This window comes from Lepus europaeus, chromosome 11 (genome assembly GCF_033115175.1).
Source record: "Lepus europaeus isolate LE1 chromosome 11, mLepTim1.pri, whole genome shotgun sequence".
Classification (NCBI taxonomy): Eukaryota; Metazoa; Chordata; class Mammalia; order Lagomorpha; family Leporidae; genus Lepus; species Lepus europaeus.
The window spans coordinates 18,263,904-18,284,873 of NC_084837.1; the positions used below are offsets into that span (position 1 = coordinate 18,263,904).

Genomic DNA, 20,970 nt, shown 5'->3' on the forward strand with positions numbered 1-20,970 from the left:
CTCCTGGCTTCAGTTTGGTCCAGCCCTGGACATTGTGGCCTTCTGGGGAGTGAGCCAGTGGATGGAAGATCTCTATCTCTTCTTTTTACTCTGCCTGTCAAACAAATTTATTAGTTACAGAGACATAGAGGTGGGGGGTATCTTCCATCTGCTGTTCACTCCCCAGATGGCCACAATGGTGGGAGCTGGACCAATTTACACCTAGGAGCCAGGAGCTTCTTCCGGGTCTCCCACATGAGTGCAGGGGCACAAGGACTTGGGCTATCTTCTACTGCTTTCCCAGGCCATAGCAGAGGGCTGGATCAGAAGTGGAGCAGCTGGGACTCGAAATGGCACTCATATTGGATGCCGGCACTGAAGGTGGTGGCTTTACCTACTATGCCACAGTGCTGGCCCCATAAAATAAAACTGAAAACATATTTTTTTCACTCGTTATAAAACCATTTTTGAAGTCTATGTAGTTTTTTTCATAAGATGCATTTCATGAATGTTTTGAAGATCCCTTATATGCATGGATTTCAAAACTTTGTGTACCAAAACAAACTTATCTTTCTATTCCATTTTTTTGTTTAAAGGATGTATTTATTTATTTGAAAGGCAGAGTTACAGAGAGGTAGAGGCAGAGTGGGGGGAGACAGAGGTTTTCCACCTGCTGGCTTACTCCCCAAATGGCTGCAATGGCTGGAGCTGGGCTGATACAAAGCCAAGAGCTTGGAACTTCTTCTGGGCCCCCCATGTGGGTGCAGAGACCCAAGCACTTGGGCCATCTTCCACTATTTTCCCAGGCATATTAGCAGAATGCTGGATTGGAAGTAGAGCAGCCAGGACTTGATCAGTGCCCATATGGGATGCCAGTACCATAGATGGTGGCTTTACCCACTACGCCAACAGCGCCAGCCCCTCAATTCCACCTGTATGAACATTTTAAAGTACTCTCATATAGTGACTAAGAGCTGGCAAACAGTCTTTTCCTCCTGAATTCAACAGTCCATGGTAAACGAAAAGAAATTTCAAAGTTGTATGTGCTAATCATTAAATCAATACCCTTTAAAGATGAGATGAAAGAAGCCAAATGCTCCCTCACAGAAGAAAACTGTTACCATGCATTGAGCACTTGATCAATGCCAGGTATCGCTCGAAGCACTCCGGCACGTTACAACAGGTATTACTGCTATTGTACAGTGTCACTATAAAATAGTACCTCATTTTCCCTAATATAGAGGTAAGGGAGCTGAATCATAACAGAGCACACATCTAGGATACAGGGACGCTCCAGAGCTGCCTGGCTCCCAGGAAGCACAGAACAGCTGGAGACTTAACACACGGGGCTTTCTAAAGAAAACAAAAAGCAGCCCCTGACATCCAGGAACTGGCCTGTGCCAGCTGCTGAGACTTGGTGTTGCTATGACCTGGTCTGACACTCACAACTAAAGCCACAACTAACTGCCCTCCTGTTGAATGTGAACAACTTCACAGAGCATCAGACACACCTCCTCTGTGACCACGATGGATCAAAACAAAACCGCCACCACTCCCTAACCACATCTGAACACAGGAGAAACAGGAACACGGTTTGAGCCTCGGAAATGACAAAATATTCTTTTTCTCCTAATAGAAGTAGCTACTGTCTCTTCCAATTACAGCACTAACCTTGATCTAGTATCCTAATCATAAAATTACCCTGAGCACACTGACAGGATCCAATTTAGCAGTCTTACTTCCTTAAATCCTCCCTCAAGTCACTTAACAGAAGCTCAAGAATTTCCTAACATTTAAAAAATTAATTAGCCAACTTAGAGTTATTACAATGTTTGGCACAGGCATGACCTCTGAATGAAACAAATGCTTGTACAGTTGGGAACTGCTGGCCTGAAATACATATCTACAGAACCCCAGGCCATCCCTGTTCCCAGAGTTGGTGCCCTGAGCTTTTCCTCATTCATCCAACATCTTCTTAATGAGGAGCCTCGTGGTCCCCATGCTGTTTGTAAATGAGTAATAAACTCAACTTCCTATAGCTACCCATGGGATCCTGGTGGTCTGTGACTGGACGTACTGACATAGCTAGTAAAACAGTGTCAAAGTCTTGGGAAGTTGAAAATCAAGATGTGCTCTGAAAACCAACACCTACACATGCGTGTACATACACATTTATTTTAGTCCTGTAAGACATTACATTGACCTTTTTGAACCACTGAAAAAATTTGATAATAAGAAAATAACTCCTTGCTTACCTGACATTCCATCCATAATAATGCACCAAGTATAAAACTTCCCCGTCATCAATTTCAGTGCTTTTAATACTGGCTTCATAGATTTTCTGAGTCTTGCCTCGTCCGTATTTCACTTTCACTTTGGTTCCCGTTAGGCAGGGCTCCATGTCTTCCTCATCGTCTTCCCCTTCAGAGTCACACTTGCTTTCAGTGTCTTCCCTGCAGTAAGTTACAATATTGATAACAACGCCACAAGGAACTTAATGGAGAACAAAATAATATTTGCTAAAAAAAAAAAAAAAAAAAAAAAAATCCAAGGTGTAGAACAGTCACAGCCTAAGTGTTGCCTTGGTAACATGTCAGTGGAGGAGGAGAAGAAGGAGGAGAAGGAGAAGAATGTTATGGGACTTGCTATGTCATGGTGCACTGCAGAGAAGTCAACCTGCACTGTTTAAAGCTGATCAATAATCACAGTCAGTGACTCTGTGGAGTCAAATAAATCACTTTTGGTAAAACAAAAATAAGAACAATAGTCTTCAGGATTCACACATTCTTGAAAATGAAAATGATCTGAAGACTTTGTAACTTCCTGCAACTCAATTACTCTGAGTCTAGTTCACTACTCGCTGCCACTCAACTCAGAACAAGTCTTAGCAGGACCAGCTTTTTGAGTGGGCAAAATGGCTATCATTTCCCTTAAGCTAGCTGTATTTAAAGGGTTCCCTACCCTAACAAAGACACAATTAGATGTTTGTTTCACATGCCAAAACTATAGGATAGCAGAGGGAGAATAAAGCTTTGTAAATGATGTGTCCACTGCTCCTGTTTGCTCATCTTACATCAGCTTGTCTTTGTTCTGATACCCATGGATAAGGAAGATTCACACAGGGAGCTCCAATGATATTGTTAATATCTTTATGGTAATCCCTGCAAGGATTCAGAACAGAACTGCATCAAAGATAATTCTAGTGTCATGAGAGTTTTAAAAGCTAAAGAGGAAGCACTGTGCTCCATAATAATTATAGGCCATCATTTGAATGGCCCCAGGGACTACACATGAAGCTCTGACCACCAGTTTGCAATGGGAATGTTTTCTCTCTCGGACATCTTCCAATAACAGCCCAAGATAATCTCAAAACACTGAGAAAAATGACTTAAAATGGGAATCTTCAGATAAGCACTCCCAGGCCATAACACATGCTATCGAATGAGAATACAGACTTTTGGGTGTCTGCATACTCAATTTTTAAGTCTCTTTAAACCACATTACTTATATACACAGATGTATTACGGATTATATATACTTTATAATATATATGTTTTGGTGCTTATTTTTTCACAAAATTTCAAACTATAATTAGGCCCTACATTTTAAGCAGTTAATCTTTCCTTTTTTTGTCTAAATATTTAAAATACTACAACTCGTATCATTACATTCAATTCCTATTATTTCGTCCTACTTCTAATCCCAATTATATTCTAGTATAGAACTTTCTTTTATTTTCTAACCAAGTTCATATGTAATTGTGATGGTTCCTGTATATATTTGTATTGAATCATATTATTTTCAAACATTCCTATTTTTACAAATATTTATCCTAATAAAGGTTAATTTTCATAAAGGTGTCAGCCACTAGCTGGATGTGGCAGGCTACTTTTCCCAAATCGCCTTAACAATTCAGATTTCTGGAAAATGTAGCATCACACAACAATTTAAAAACTTTGGAAGACAGCTTCTATTGCAAGTGCTATCATTTATTTACAATTCATTTAAGAAATATCTAAAATTAGTAAATCCCTGATCCAGCTCCTTGCTAATGTGCCTGGGAAAGCAGAGGAAGATGGCCCTTGTGGGAGATCCAGATGAAGCTCCTGGCTTCAGCCATCTGGGATGGGAACCAGTGGATGTGAGATCCCTCTCTCCCTCTCCCTTTGTCTCTCCCTCTTCTCTCTGTAACTCTATTAAATTAATAAATAAATCTTTAAAAATAAATACATTGAATTAATAAATCCATTTCACAACACTTAAAGCAACGGACAACTAAATAGCATGGTCAGACGTTACCTGGACTACTCACTCTTCGGCTATTTTTAAGTTAGTTCAGTCCCTACACGTCTAGGGCCTAGATAAAAATGCAATTTTTACTCAACAACAAACAGAATGGACATTAAAAAGCTGAACTTTATCAGTGTGATGTGGGGCAAGAATATATTTTCTAAGCTAGAATCAGGGGTGCATGCCACTTATGCTAATACATGAACTTGGTGGAAAAAAAAGCCTTAAAGCTAACACACAGAAACACCTGCTAGTACTGTGCACCCATGTGTCTGCCAGCTTTCCCACATTGTACCTTTTGTAAAATGGGATTTTTGCTGCCGCTGCTTCCTCTTGTCCACTTCCTCCATTTTCCTCCAGCTCCCTTCCCTGCTGCCAATGCAGGGCCTTTGTTTTGACTGGGTGGCGCAGCCTTCTGTGAGGCCACTGTTTGGGGCACAAGTGCTATTAAAATGGTGCGACCAGTATAGTCTCCAATTCCGAAAGGCGATACACATCATCTTCACAATGTGTCTCACCTTCATTAGACAAGAGGAATGGAAGTCCCAAGAAGAAAACACTCCCTCAAACCTGAATCTCTAGGCAGGAGCAAGGCACTGCTGCACCCCAGACAGGAGCTTCTTGGAGAACAAACACAAGACAATGTACCTCTCTTGGTTTTTCTCTTCCTCTTCATCTGAGTCCTTGTCGGAATCTTCCTGCTTTTTAATTTTCTTCTCCTTTTGCTTTGGTGTGGTTTTTCTTCCCAGTAGCTGCTCGGTTTCTCTTTTCTCTGCAGCGTCACAGTCATCATCCACATCCTTATTTTCTGTATCATTGTCTTTTAATTTGTCTTCTGTTTTCTCTTCTTCAATTTCCTTTTTAATAGAATTTACATCTCGAGCAATTCTCCTTCGGCCCTGGTAGAGGAGATAAAAGCTTTAAAATATCTATCACCACATGGGGGAAAATGCAGAAAAGATATATTTTATTTATTTGAAACACAGAGATACAGAGCAAGAAGAAGAGAAAAGAGGGAGGGAGGGAGGGAGGGAGGGAGAGGGGAAGAGAGAGAGAGAGAGATCTATTTTCTATCTGCTGGTTCACTCCTCAAACGGCGCCAACGGCCAGGGCTGGGCCAGGCCAAAGCCAGGAGCTAGGAGCTTCTTCCGTGTCTCCTACATGGGTAGCAGGGGCCATAGCACTTGGGCCATCTTCCACTGCTTTCCCAGGCCATAGCAGAGAGCTGGATTGGAAGTGGAGCAGCTCGGACTTGAACAAGCACCCATTTGGAACACTGGCATGGCAGGCAGCAGCTTAACCTTCTATGCCACAGTGCCAGTCCCTTGAAAATATGTATTTTCCTTATAACTTCACAACAATCACTAGTCTGCCATGAGCCCAAGAACCAATTACATCACATGTATTTTTGCTTTCCTCTTGGAAAAGAGGAATAAATAATATATATTACAGTCATACACCACACAGTTACAATTTGGTCAATGATGGACACAGAACAATGGTGGCTTGTGAGACTGTAATGGAACTGAAAAAATTCTATCACTTAGTATTTTACTGTACCTTTTCTGTGTTTAGAAATAAAAATTCTTGGCCGGCGCCGCGGCTCACTAGGCTAATCCTCCGCCTTGCGGCGCCGGCACACCGGGTTCTAGTCCCGGTCGGGGCACCGATCCTGTCCCGGTTGCCCCTCTTCCAGGCCAGCTCTCTGCTGTGGCCAGGGAGTGCAGTGGAGGATGGCCCAGGTCCTTGGGCCCTGCACCCCATGGGAGACCAGGATAGGCACCTGGCTCCTGCCATTGGATCGGCGCGGTGCGCCGGCTGCAGCGCGCCTACCGCGGCCGCCATTGGAGGGTGAACCAACGGCAAAAGGAAGACCTTTCTCTCTGTCTCTCTCTCTCACTGTCCACTCTGCCTGTCAGAAAAAAAAAAAAAAAAAGAAATAAAAATTCTTACCTTCGTGTTACAGTTGCCTACAGTATTGAATACAAGAACATACCATTAAGATTTGTAGCCTAGGAACAACAGGCTATACCATACACAAGCCTAGGTGTGTAGTAGGCTATACCATCTAGATTTGTCTAAGTACACTCTGTGATGCAATTCTCAGAATGTGAACCTGTAGTTAGGAGATACATGGCTGTACTTAATGATGTCCTGGTCTACTATAATCTTTGGCTAGATGCTGTATAAGAAATAAAATGATTCTGTTTCATTCACTACATTATTGCATCCAACATTTAATATTTCTTGACTATAAAACAACTTTTAAATGAATTATCTAAATGTCAATGATGAAAGTTAGCAGTAATACATCAACTCCCTATATTATAGCTTCTTTAAAAACTCTGTGGTTTCTCACTCTGTTTATCAAAATAAAATTTACATTACCATTATATTTGTGTGTGAGTACATTTTAAAAAGGGATGAATCACATCAATGGCAAAAAAAAAAAAAAAAAAAAAAAAAAAAAAAAAAAAGGTGAGCAGATTCCTGGAGAACTCATGGGGTCAGCACTGAGTATTCTACCCCGGCAGCCTCGACCTGGCCTCTGGCACGTTTGACGAGCCATGAAGCCGGGGAGCCACCTCCCTGTCTCCTAAGTTCTCTTCCATGCTGACCCTGACACACCAGCACATTGCCTTGCTTCTTGGAATGAAACATGAGCCAGCAACTCAGCCCTCAGAATACTATACAATTCATAGCTAAGTCAAAAGAATGTTTTCCCTCGCTCCTACATAGAATTCATACTTCAAAGGGAGAAAACGATGGCATTTATTTCTTTTTTTTTGACGGCATTTATTTCTGTTACTTAGCACTAGAGTATAAGCTCCATGGGCCTGGTACTATTTACTTTAGATCTAGATGGTGCCCGGCACATAGCAGGTGCTCTGTAATATCTATACATAAATGAGTGAAAACAGCCACTACCTATCAGATCGTAGGTCTGCATACCTTTGTCTCAGAAATCTCACTTGTTAAGTCTAGCATAATATATATATGTATATATATATTTATATATAATGTGAAGGATACCATTGCAAGTATATATATTGCAGCACTTTTTGTAATAATACAAAATTGGGTTCAATGTGAATTAATGCTATAACTAGTACTGAAACAGTATTTTACACTTTATGTCCTGTGTGAGTGTAAACTGAGGAAATCTTTATTTAATATATACTAAATAGATCTTCTGTATATCAAGAGAATTGAAAATGAATCCTGATGTGAATGGAATGGGAGAGGGAGCAGGAGATGGGAGGGTTGCGGGTGGGAGGGAAGTTATGGGGGGAAAAAGCCACTGTAATCCATATACTGTACTTTGGAAATTTATATTTACTAAATAAAAGTTTTAAAAAAAACACAAAATTGGGAGAAAATCCTGAGGACATACATTTACGGCTCATCCATACTATACTGTCCACTACAGATGGTTTTACATAGGACAAGGAAGGTCTGTAGGCAATACAAAAGTACGTCCACAACATATAGAGATATTATACTAAGTTAATTAAGCCAGTCACCAAAGCACAAATACTATATATATATATAGTGTGTGTGTGTATATATATAAATATATATAGTATGTATATATATAAAATTCCACTTATGTAGGATACCCAGTGTATTAATGCAAACATATAGAAAGAAAAAGGTGGCTGGTAGAGGCTGAGAAAGGGACGAATGAGGAGTCAGGAACAGAACTTCAGTTTTGCAAAGTAAAATAATTCTTGAGCTGGAGAGTGGTCATGGTTTTATAACAATGTGAATGTACTTAAAGCCAATGAACTGTGCACTTAAAAATGGTTACAAGGGGGCTGGCGCCGTGGCTCACTAGGCTAATCCTCTGCCTGTGGTGCCGGCAACCCGGGTTCTAGTTCCAGCTGGGGTGCTGGATTCTGTCCCAGTTGCTCCTCTTCCAGGCCAGCTCTCTGCTGTGGCCCGGGAAGGCAGTGGAGGATGGCCAAGGTGCTTGGGCCCTGCACCTGCACGGGAGACCAGGAGGAAGTACCTGGCTCCTGGCTTCGGATCAGCGCAGCACGCCAGCTGTAGTGCCCACCTGGGGGGTGAACCAATGGAAGGAAGACCTTTCTCTCTGTCTCTCTCACTGTTTATTACTTTCTCTCTGTCTAACTCTGCCTGGCAAAAAAAGGAAAAAATGGTTACAAGGGTAAATTGTATATTATGTGTATTTTACCATAATTTCAAAAATTAAATTAAAATTCAAAAGAAAAAACCCAATTCACTAGAAGATTCTACTTACTAGAAAACAGAAAGTTTAAATATGGTTTCTGAAAATTAAGAGAAGGCAATTTTATCTCCCCTTTCAAAAAAATATTAGTTCACTGAAAAATAAGACAAAATCCAGTAACTGAAGTTCTGTGAACTTCTGTGACAAATGTAAATTCCTTTGTCTTAAAATTTTAAAATTTCTTTCTTTTAAATTTTCATTTTATTTGAAGGGCAGAGGCAGATATAGAGAGATCTCCCACCTGCAATTTTACTCGCCAAATGTCTGCAACAGCCAGGGCTGGGCCAAGCCAGAGCCTGAAGCTAGGAGCTTTATCTATGTCTACCACGAGGGAGGCAGAGACCCAAGGACTTGAGCCAACACCTGCTGCCAGCCAGGAAGTTCCCCAGCAGGAAGCTGAGCTGGAAGAGGAGGAGCTGGGACTTGAACCAGGTACTCTTAAACAGCAACTTAGCTTCAATGTCAAACACTCACTGACCCCTCCAGCCAAATCTGATAAATCCTACCCTGCAGTCACCATTGGACAACGATCAGAATACAATGATGGATGAGGACTCCTGCACAGAACATATATATGGAGAAGGCAGACTGGAAGATAAAACCAGGATACACATGACCAGGGCTGTACATTCTGCTGATGGAGTTAGAGAGACCCAGGCACCATCTGTTTGGGAGCACAGGTATTGCAAAGAGGATCTTCATCCATTCAACCACTATTTAGAAAGGCTCGCTGTGTCCAGGATAGTCTAGAAGCCTAGGACTTGTCAACCAAGTGTAACTGTAGTGCAATATAGGGCCAGAAAGGTAATACAGAATAAATAAGTACATTATAGATATGTGCAATATTAGAAGAATACCAAAAAGAGAAGTTACGATTTTACATAAGGAGCCCAGGATGGGCCTCGGTGAGGTGGCATTTCAGCAAGACTTGAAGGGACACATTTGAGACTGATCCCAGCTGAGAATGACTTGAGCAGACATAAACAAAAACCACAGGAGCAAGGGTTCCTCATGTAGATGAAAACAAAGTAGCAAGGCTGGGCTGGAAAAACCCAACCATGTCCTAGAAAAACTAAGCACTGTAGTACTTCTGTGAATAGCTGAAAATGCCCATAATAAAAAATTGAAAAGAATTCTTAAAATAAGACAGAGAAATCTACAATGAGTACTCACCCTGGGAGATTTTAATTCTATGTCTTCTCTTTCACTTTCACTGTTTGAATCAATGTTTTCCTCGGGTTCACTCTTCACCTCCACCAAAGGCATTTCTTGATCTGCTTTTAGAATCTCTTCCATTGATTCTTCCAAGTCCTTTTTTTCCTGTTTTACTTTCGGTTCATGGTGGTGAATAGTTCTAAATTGAATATTTGCAGAACGGCAGTATTCCTCAAAACCATAGAGATACCTAAACAAATAATGTTTCATTTTAAGAAATCTCACAGTCTTTGCATTTAACTTGAATACTGTCATTAAACACACACTATTTTCATAAAGTGCAACTCATTTTTTAAGAAGTACTTTTCCTAGTTGCTAATTTCTTAGTGTTTTAGATAGGATTATAAACAGAAACACTGTTTATAAAAGACATAACAAATCTGAGCCTGAGATAGCTTAGCACAGCTGTGACCACAAAAGACATAACTCTGTATCCTGTATCTAAGTTCAGACTATAACCGCCATGTGCATTTATGATTTTCAGAAGGAAATCAGGATAACTTATATAGAGTAAAGCAGCCTTGATGTTCTGAAATAACGTTTAGTCACAAATATCTATTAACCTAAAGCTTTACAGACACTTTCTCTAACTATAATCTTCCTGGATTGATGCAATCTTGTTTAAAGGTTAATAAATTAAATGGAAAATATTTCCTGGAAGTATGTATTCTTTGATGAATGAACTATACTACTTACTTTCTATAAGCAGTTTTTACATTGTAGGAAGCAGCTGAATTCAAAATAGGAATGCCAAGGTCCATATAAATTTGCTTCCATACAGCACCACTATCAATCTGGAAAATTAAGTTTTGGTTTATTAACATTTGCAAAGGGAAATAATCTTTACGTAAACTAATATTCTATATTCACTAAGAAAATGTTTTAATTATCTAAAGTACAATTAACAATGCAACATCAGAGGATTTAACCTTTTAGTAGAAAATTATATTTCAAGGAGCAATGTTAATGCTTACATTGTCACATCCACCCTGATGATAAACCAGTCTGAAGAGTTTGAAGAGATTGAGATCTTTATAGCCCAAAACAGGTGGTTTATTGATTGGAGTACCTTCAAATGAAAAATACAAACTTGAAAACAAAGTTATCAACTTCTATGATCCTAAATGTCATTCATTCATTAGAGGCATATATTTAAAGAATATAAATTATGGAACAAAGTCACCTCTCTGTCAACAAACTGACTAAAACAAAATTAAACCTTGGAACTTCAAGGTGTGGCCAATGGTGTTGCTGGTTTGAGAAGCTCAGACACACAGAGACTCAGGGGAAAAGGTGAATTTAGGCTGTTTCCATTTTCCATGCTTTGCCATATATGTTATGACTGCTAGCAGTAACTGGAAGGAAAATTTCTAAAGGCCACAGAATGTCTAGGAGCAATTTCTCCATGTATTTTCTAGAACTAGCAAATGTCAAGGAGCATGCTGATTTATAATGTTTTATTTGTTGCAGTTCTATTAGAAATCCTATCCTGTTCAGATAAAGACTGATCTATTACGTTTAGTTCGCTGAATCAAGAATCAGGCTAGTTTACTTGCCATGCAGCATTAGTAATTAATGGCTTGGCAGACTAACATTATGTCTGGCCACTTTCTACTCTTGAAATATTATAATTATTTTTACATTTAGAAGTTAGAGGGTCAGGGCTGGTACTGTGGCAAACTGGGTAAAAGCTGCCACCTGCAGTGCTGGCATCCCATACAGGTGCCGGTTCAAGTCCTGGATGCTCTACTTCCAGTCCAGCTCTCTGCTATGGCCTGGGAAAGCAGTAGAAGATGGCCCAAGTCCTTGGGCCCCTGAACCCGTGTGGGAGACCAGGACGAAGCTCCAGTTTCCTGGCTTCAGATCATCCCAGCTCCAGCTGATGTGGCCATTTAAGGAGTGAACCAGCGGAAGGGAGACCTCTCTCTCTGCCTCTGCCTCTATGTAGCTCTGCAGTTCAAATAAATAAATAAATAAACTCTTAAAAAAAAAAAAAAAAACTAGAGGAACACTAAATTTATTTCTATCAAAACTACTTTCCTGTATGTCTATACTCAAAAAGGTTAGCAAAAGCTTGTTTTTACTCTAAATATTTTACTGCATCAGGTATAACTGATTCTAAGGCTTTATTGAAAATCCAAATCCATCCACCCACAATACTAACAAAACATTGCATACAACTAGAATATAAAATTGTATCACAAATGACTACATTTAAATAATGAATGAAAATACCTCTGTCTTCCATAAACTTATAAAGCTGTTGGAGGAAGTTGTCCCTCTCTTCAGGATCAAGCTCTTCCTCAGGCTACAAAGGTAAAATACACAAATGTTTAGCACACGGAATAGGAAGAGATACAAGGTTGCCTTTTCACGTTTTTTGGTTTAGTGAGCCCCAAGTGAAGGGAATATAAATTTTCATGAAGCTAGAAAATTTGGATTTTCTCAAAACCTGACAACGCCAGATCATGAGTGATATTTTGATCCAACTGATTTGATGCAATTGTTAGTATGTAGAATCAACACCCTCAGCACTCTGATCCTACCTGTGAGCATCTCAGATTGGCCATGAGGAAAAGATTCCAGAATGGACTCAGAATGGGAAGGTTTCACCATAGTTGTGTTTTTTTTTTTTTTTTTTTTTTTTTTATGAAAACCATCAAAATACAACATGGCAGGGGGAGGGAGAGAGAGAGAGAAAGAGAACCATGTGTTCAAGAACAGGGGGGCGGGCAAGGAAGTAGGAGCAGTGAATCCCATTAGGAGGGGGGTGGGGCTGACACCAGTGGTTGGGCCATTGGGTCACCTGGCTTCCAGCTTCCATCAGACGGTGGGGGCTGGAGTCTAGGATGGTGTCTAGGGCCTATATCACACAATAGATAGGACAGCGCCATTTTACTAACAATTTTGTTTTGAATATAAACAAGGCATTGCATATTCACAGTGGGGAAAGTTTTTTGTTTGGATGCTACAATGTTTTTTTTTTTTTTAAAAAAGATTTATTTATTTGAAAGCCAGAATTATTATAGAGAGAGAGAAGGAGAGGCAGAGAGAAACAAAGAGATATTCCATCTGTTGGTTCACTCCCCAGTTGGCCGCAAGGGCCGGAGCTGTGCCAATCTAAAGCCAGGAGTCAGGAACATGGGTGCAGGGCCCAAGGATTTGGGCCATCTTTTGTTTTCCCAGGCCACAGCAGAGAGCTAGATCTGAAATGGAGCAGCCGAGACTCATGCTTGTATGGGATGCCTGAACTGCAGGTGGTGGCTTTACCTGCTGCGCCACAGTGCCCACCCCAAGGATGCTACAATGTTTTAAAGAAATTTAAGGGGCGGGCGCTGTGGTACAGTAGGTGAATCCTCCACCTGTGGTGCCAGCATCCCATATGGGTGCCAGTTCTAGTCCAGGCTGCTTCTCTTCAGATCCAGCTCTCTGTTATGGCCTGGGAAACCAGCAGACCCACGACGACCCAACCACTTGGGTCCTTGTGCCTATGTGGGAGGCCTGGAAGAAGCCCGTTGCAGCCAGTTGGGGAGTGAACCAGAGGACGGAAGACCTCTCTCTCTGTCTCTCCCTCTCATTGTCTGTAACTCTACCTCTCAAATAAATAAAATCTTAAAAAACAAAAAATTTAAATATATTTGAGTGAGTCATATAAATTCTCTTTTCCCCCATTACCAATTCCCTCAAGCCAGCCTGTTTTTCTCATTTGCTTTTTTTATGGCTTCCACAGTTGATTTTATAACCCCTAAAAATAACTCAATGAGAATTATTTCTTAGGGGAAGAAATTAAACACATGATTACTACTTTATTTTTTAAAAGCTAATAGAAACATTCCTGTAAAAATAATTGGTCCGGGGCCGGCACTGTAGCACAGCGGGTTAATGCCCTGGCCTGAAGCACTGACATCCCATATAGGCGCCAGTTCAAGATCCAGCTGCTCCACTTCCATTCCAGCTCTCTGCTATGGTCTGGAAAAACAATGGAAGATGGCCCAAGTCCTTGGACCCTTGCACCTGCGTGGGAGACCCAGAAGAAGCTCCTGGCTCCTGGCTTCAGATAGGCGCAGCTCCAACAGTTGCAGTCAACTGGGGGGGGGGGGTGAACCATCAGATGGAAGACCTCTCTTTCTCTCTCTCCTCTTTCTGTGTAACTCTTTCAAATAAATAAATAAATCTTTAAAAAATAGTTATTCCTAAAACTATACTTTTTAAAGCGTTACTTTTTACTAATTCTACAAGCCCAATGATCTCTTTCTATACTGTCATGATCCTGGCTCTTGTGAAACAAATAGGCTATGGATTTTAATAACATATTCTCTTTCTGGATAGAGTACTTATAAACTCATACCTGGAGAAACTCTTATTTATAGTCTAGCAATACTATGGAGAAACAAACAAAACACTGACATTTTCTTGCATATAAGTAACCACAACTTAATTTTATTACTTTTCTAGGTTCTAGAAGAATTCCAGTTGTCTTTTCAAAGCCATAATCAAAGCAAAGGCAACTGTCAGGCAATAAAGATTATGTTCTGTGTCCAGAGGGCAACAGACACTTTAACAATACGATATGCTTTAAGAATAGCTAATAATACAGTCAGGACCAATAAACAAGCAGTCAATTAAAAGATTTCATAAGAAACAAAGGAGATGAGTGTTGACTCAGCAGGCTGAACCTCTGCTTGGGACACCCACATCCCACACTGGAGCACTGGTTCGAGTACCAGCACCCCACTTCCTGCTGCTGCATCTCGGGAGGCAGCAGATGGTAGTTCAAGTGCTTGGGTCCCTGCCTCCCAGGAAGGAGACCTGCAGGAGTTCCAGGCTCCTGGCTTTGGCAACAGCCCCGGCTGCTCTGAGTACTGGGGAGTGAACCAGCAAATGGAAGATCCCTCTGCCTCCCTCTCCTCCAGCCCCAGCTTTCAAGTATAGGAAAATAAATTTAGAAAGCATTTTTAAAAACCCAAAAGAAGCAATCAAGGGAAAGACAGTAAGCTCATTATACATGCTTTCTTCTTTTCCTAGTAATACCTTCATTCAGAATGATTTATAACACTGAAATACAGTCTTACCACATGTAAGGCAATGCAAGTCAACATACTAAAGTCCCTCAAATCAGGAACTGATAAAGTGGAAAGTCACTACTAAGTTAAGAGAGATTATTACTTAATGTTCAAATCAAAAGAGAGCAGCTTTTTCCACATACGAATTTATTAACTGCCAGTGACTTAAGAAAAAAAAAAAAAAAAAGGAATCCAACAGTCCAAGAGTCATTTCATAGATTAATTTTAAGGACTTCTTGGGGGAAGCAGGGGGAACCACAGTGTGCCAGGCTGACTACGTTTTACCTGCGTCCTGTGGACACCACAGTCTTGCCCAGACAAGACCTCGTTCTAGCATTTATGATCTGACAGACTGCTGTATACACTGTAAAGGAAAGTGTTTATAAAGATACCGATTTATTTTTTTCAGCAAGGCCTTATATCATAGATAGTCTATACTTTTACACACACAGAGCTTCAGATACAAACATGATAGCAAATGGATGATAACTTTGTTAATGTCCTGTTTGGAACTGTAGATATCACTCTATCAGATACACAGACTAAGAGAAAATGAGAGTTTGGAAGCAAAGATTATTCACATAAACTTTCCATCTTCTTTTTTTAATGCCTCCCTAGAGAATGAATGGAAACCAAATAATCAGGTTTATAGAAGATACCTATTTAAAAGCAAAATTGCTTCCCAAAATTTTTTTTTAAATCAACCCCTCAGGGCCGGCGCTGTGGCTCACTTGGTTAATCCTCTGCCTGTGGCACCGGCATCCCATATGGGCGCCGGGTTCTAGTCCCGGTTGCTCCTCTTCCAGTCCAGCTCTCTGCTGTGGCCCAGGAGGGCAGTGGAGGATGGCCCAAGTGCTTGGGCCTCTGCACCAGGAGGAAGCACCTGGCTCCTGGTTTCAGATCGGCACAACGTTGGCCGTGGCGGACATTTGGGGCGTGAACCAACGGAAGGAAGACCTTTCTCTCTCTCACACTGTCTAACTCTGTCAAATAAAACAATTAATAAAATAAAAAATTTTTTAAATTAAAAAAAAATCAATCCCTCAGTGCAATTAGGCAAATATTAAGGCTGTGTCAAACATCTGATGAGGGGCTGGCACTGTGGCGTAGTGGGTAAAGCTGCCTCTTGCAGTGCTGGCATCCTACATGGGTGCCAGTTCGAGTCCTGGCTGCTCCACTTCTGATCTGCTATGGCCTGGGAAAGCAGTGGAAGATGGCCCAAGTCTTTGGGCCCCTGCACCTGCATGGGAGACCCGGAAAAAGTTCCTGGTTTTGGATCAACCCAGCTCTGGCCATTGCGGCCATGTAGGGAGTAAAGCAGCGGATGGAAGGCATCCCTCCCTCTCTCACTCTGCCTTTCAAATAAGTAAATAAAAAAATTTTGATGAATTTAATTAGATTTAAGTTAGTGACTTTATCTTTTAATCTTTTTAAAAATATATAAATTTATTTGAAACTCAGAGTTAGAATCAGAGAGAGAGAGATCTTCTATCTCCTGGTTCACTTCCCAAATGGCTACAACAGTCAGGGTTTGGCCAGGCTGAAGCCAGGAGCCAGAAGCTTCTTCCAGGTCTCCGACGTGGGTACAGACGCCCAAAGACTTGGGCCATCTTCTGCTGCTTTTTCCAGGTGTGTTATGAGAACTGGACTGGAAGGAAAATAGCAGGGACTCAAACCAGCGTCCAGGGGGTATGCCAGCACTGGCGGGAGTAACATTAGGGAAAGTCTCAAAATATAAATAGTAGACAGTCCTGGAGGTGCACAAACAGCAAAAACAGGCCATGATGAACAGATCACGGCTTTATAATGATATGCAAACAAAATTAGATCCTATTTGTGTTTTTAAAAGATCTCAAAGATGAGTTAGATGGATTGGAAGGGAAAAAGCAGCCAATATAACATGCCCCAGAGAGGAAGTTAATATCTGAAAAATGCTTCCCACTTGGTAACAAAGAGATTGCCCTTCCCTTAAAGGTGACGGGGTGGGGGTGAGGAGTTATGCTGAGATTTTTGTTTTTAGTTTCATTCTTATTCATGCTTGTAGTTCTAGGAATTCCAACACATGTAAATGCTCAGTAAGTTATGAGGTTAGGGACTTGCCAATTTTGCTCACAATTTTCACTTAAGACTCCTATTACATGAACAAGAATGACATCTGAGAAAATGAGCTGCGGATGTAATTTTCTTCATTGTTTCCCATTCATTGAGTCTGTGGGTGAACATTAGTGATAATTAATATAAATGCAACAGGATGCAGAGAAAGGAGAAATAAGAATAGATGAGGATGTTCTTAGGATAAAGCTTGTTATCACACAATCACTTGCTGGCATCCATCTGTTTCTTTCCCAAATACATTAATCTGAAAATGAGTAATTACTAACTCAGAAATGGCGTACATTCTACAAAAGAATGTACTTTGTACCATCTTATTGGAATGGGGAACGAATGCAAGCTTTTAAAATAATATGTCCCTAGCCAGCGCCGCGGCTCACTAGGCTAATCCTCCGCCTTGCGGCGCCGGCACACCAGATTCTAGTCCTGGTCGGGGCACCGGATTCTGTCCCGGTTGCCCCTCTTCCAGGCCAGCTCTCTGCTGTGGCCAGAGAGTGCAGTGGAGGATGGCCCAAGTGCTTGGGCCCTGCACCCTATAGGAGACCAGGAGAAGCACCTGGCTCCTGGCTTCGGATCAGCGCGGTGCGCCAGCTGCAGCGCGCCAGCCACGGCAGCCATTGGAGGGTGAGCCAACGGCAAAAGGAAGACCTTTCTCTGTCTCTCTCTCACTGTCCACTCTGCCTGTAAAAAAAAAAAAAAAAAAAAAAAAAAAAAGTCCCTTTCCTAGCTGGCAACTCCACTTTCCAGACTACAAATTAGGAAGATATTAAAATTGTCAAAATACATCAGTATTCACAAAGCCCCTCACACTCACGTAACATGTACACAGCTATAATGCATAGGTTGGGATGGCTCCTTAGGAGCAAAGATAATGTTACTGCAAAAAACTGAAATTTAAGAGTACAGAGAGATGCGAGAAAACTTGTTCTTTGTGGATGGTATATGAAGTTATCTATCATTTGCTCATGGGCCATCTCAGCTTTCAAAAATCCCTACAAGGTTTTTTCAGAAGTTTTAATGATTTATAAGATATCCCTCATGGCTTGTTTTTTACTGCAGTATATCATGCTTATTTATCAATAACAAAATACACCGACATCCCATATGGGCGCCGGTTCTAGTCCCGGCTGCCGCTCTTCCAATCTAGCTCTCTGCTATGGTCTGGGAAAACAGTAGAAGTTGGCCCAAGTCCTTGGGCCCCTGTACCCATGTGGGAGACCTAGAAGAAGCTCCTGGCTCCTGGTTTCAGATCAGCACAACTCCGGCTGATGCGGCCAATTGGGGAATGAACCACTGGGTGGAAGACCGCTCTCTTTCTCTCTGCCTATCCTCTCTCTGTGTAACCCTGACTTTAAAAAAAAAAAGAGAGAGAGAGAGGTCAATCTTCCATCCATTGGTTCACTCTCCAGATGGCTGCAACAGCCACGGCTGGACCAGGCCAAAAGCAGGAGCCAGGAACTCCACTCATGTATCCCATGTGCATGGCAGAGCTCAAGCACTTGGGCCATCTTTTGCTTCCTTCCCAGGCTCATTAGCAAGAAGTTGAACTGGAAGTCAAACAGCCAAGAGTCAAACTGGTGCCCATATGGGATGCCAACAATGCAGCGGTAGCATCACCCGCTATACCACAATGCCAAAGCCGGCCTCACTAATCCTTTAAGAATGTAAAATATATCAGAACAACTCAGGCAGGCGCTGTGGTTCACTAGGCTAATCCTCCACCTGTGGCGCTGGCACCCTGAGTTCTAGTCCCGGCTGGGGCACCAGATTCTGTCCCAGTTGCTCCTCTTCTAGTCCAGCTCTCTGCTGTGGCCCGGGAAGGCAGTGGAGGATGGCCCATGTGCTTGGGCCCTGTACCTGCATGGGAGACCAGGAGGAAGCACCTGGCTTCTGGCTTCGGATTGGCGCAGCGTGCTGGCTGTAGCAGCCATTTGGGGGGTGAACCAATGGAAGCCAGGAAGACCTTTCTCTCTCTCTCTCCCTGTCTAACTCTGCCTGTCAAAAAAATAATAATAAAAAAACTTAAAAAAAACCAACTCACTAAAAATATTGCAGAGAACATCTGTAAGCCACATCAATCATTTTAATTCAAGTAGAGCCCTCCTTGTTCCCACATACAAGTCTGATTCTTTAAATCTCTGCCATGTTTATCTGAATTTTTAAAATTTCTATTTCCCCCATTATATATATTTTTAAAAGATTTATTTATTTTATTTGAAAGTGAGAGAAAAAGAGAGAGAGAGAGAGAGAGAGAGAGAGAGAGAGAGAGAGAGATTGGTCCTCTATCTGCTAGTTCACTTCCCAGATGGTCGCAACGGCTAGAGCTTCAGCGTTCTGAAGCCAGGAGCTTCTTCCTGGTCTTCCACATGGGTGCAGGGGCCCAAGGACTTGGGCCATCTTCTACTGCTTTCCCAGGAAATAGCAGAGAACTGAATCGGAAATGGAGTAGCCGTGACTCAAACCAGCGCCCATATGGGATGCCGGCACTGCAAGTGGTGGCTTTACCAGCTACACCACAGCACGGGCCCTTCCCCCAATATATTTTACTGATAAAGGGAATAGGCAAGAAAAAGGTGATAATGAAATATACCTGACACCTTAACAGGCAGTTTCTGAACAAGGTCTAAGTGGCAGTGCGGGAGCTATGAAGTTCTATATTGCTGAAGAACAGTGAGTAGGGGAGTAAGAAGGTGAGCATAGGTCAAACCATGAATGTGCAGACCTCCCAAGTCCTGAAATAAAGAAATCTGTACTTCATCTTGTGCTGAAAGCCAAAGCTGTTTACAAAGAATGAACCGGAGGTGAAAAAAGGACAATGAAAGACCAGAAAGAAGACATCTGAAGTAAGTGGGTAAAATACAAGGCGGAGTATTGTTAGTCATGGACTCCTCTGTTAACTGACTGAAAACTACCCCAACCTGGCCGAAGCCAAAATGAATTCATTTAGAGAGCTGAGCACCAGCTCTGGGTCCAGCAGTTAGATGTCTGTATCTGACACTGGAATGCCGGGTTGAATGCTTGGCTCCAGCCCCAGACCCTAGCTCCCTGCAACTGCTGATCCTGAAAAGCAGCACTGATCTTGCGGAGTCGGGTCCCTGCTACCCATGTCAGAATGACTGGCTGCTTCCCAGTTTCAGCCCAGCCTTCTCCCAGTCATTGCCGGCTTCTCTATCTCTCAAACTAGTAAAAAAAAAAAAAAAAAAAAATACTTTTTTAAATTCATGTATAGGGCTGGCGCCATGGTTCACTTGGTTAATCCTCCCTCTGCAGAGCCGGCATCCCATATGGGCGCTGGATTCTAGTCCCAGCTGCTCCTCTTCCAGTCCAGCTCTCTGCTGTGGCCCGGGAGTGCAGTGGAGGATGGCCGAAGTGCTTGGGCCCTGCACCCGCATGGGAGACCAGGAGAGGCACCAGGCTCCTGGGTTCAGATCAGCGCGGTGCTGGCCGTAGATTCCATTTGGGGGGTGAACCAATGGAAGGAAGACCTTTCTCTCTGTCTCTCTCACTGTCTATCACTCTACCTGTCAAATAAATAAAAATAAAAATAAAATAAAATTCATGTATAGATTCACAAAATTAAATAAGAATGAGATTCCCTACAGAGTGCACAGTTTTCATGAAAGGAAGCTGGACACCTTCTTTGATGGTTCCTCCTCAAGTTCATTTTCTAGAACCTTCCCTCTCCACCCCTTGTTTCACACAGCAGTTCACTAGGACAACCACATGGCTGAAATTCACTAACTCATTTATGCAGTAGCTGTCTGATGCGGTGTATGGCTCTGTGGTAGGTACATACACGGTGGGAAAAGAGGACCAGAGAAACCCTGCCGTCCTCTGCTTTCACAGACCTTACCACCCAGAAGAGAAAATCTCCGCAGTAGCTTGCGAGACTCTCTGTGACCTCTCCAACGCTTAGTTTCTTCATTTATTAAAAGTGGGGAAAGTGCTGGAAGATTTGTTGTCAGGTTCTAGAAAGCTCACTCGGGGGAGACCATGGCATAACTATCTTCCCGTCACAACATCTCTTTTCTCAAGCAATGGACTCTGCAGGTAATCACA

General features: G+C 42.0%; 1 protein-coding gene across 2 annotated transcripts in view; it reads right to left on the reverse strand.

The window, feature by feature from the left end:
* ARID4A (AT-rich interaction domain 4A) overlaps positions 1-20,970 on the reverse strand; it is an 85,014-nt gene that overhangs the window by 23,369 nt on the left and 40,675 nt on the right. For both annotated transcript variants that reach the window (XM_062205049.1, XM_062205050.1), the window contains exons 12-17: positions 11,972-12,044; positions 10,711-10,805; positions 10,433-10,530; positions 9,695-9,926; positions 4,918-5,168; positions 2,235-2,432 (exon numbers count right to left, since the gene is read on the reverse strand). In XM_062205049.1, coding sequence (XP_062061033.1) covers positions 2,235-2,432; positions 4,918-5,168; positions 9,695-9,926; positions 10,433-10,530; positions 10,711-10,805; positions 11,972-12,044 — 947 coding nt within the window. The remainder of the gene's footprint in view (positions 1-2,234; positions 2,433-4,917; positions 5,169-9,694; positions 9,927-10,432; positions 10,531-10,710; positions 10,806-11,971; positions 12,045-20,970) is intronic.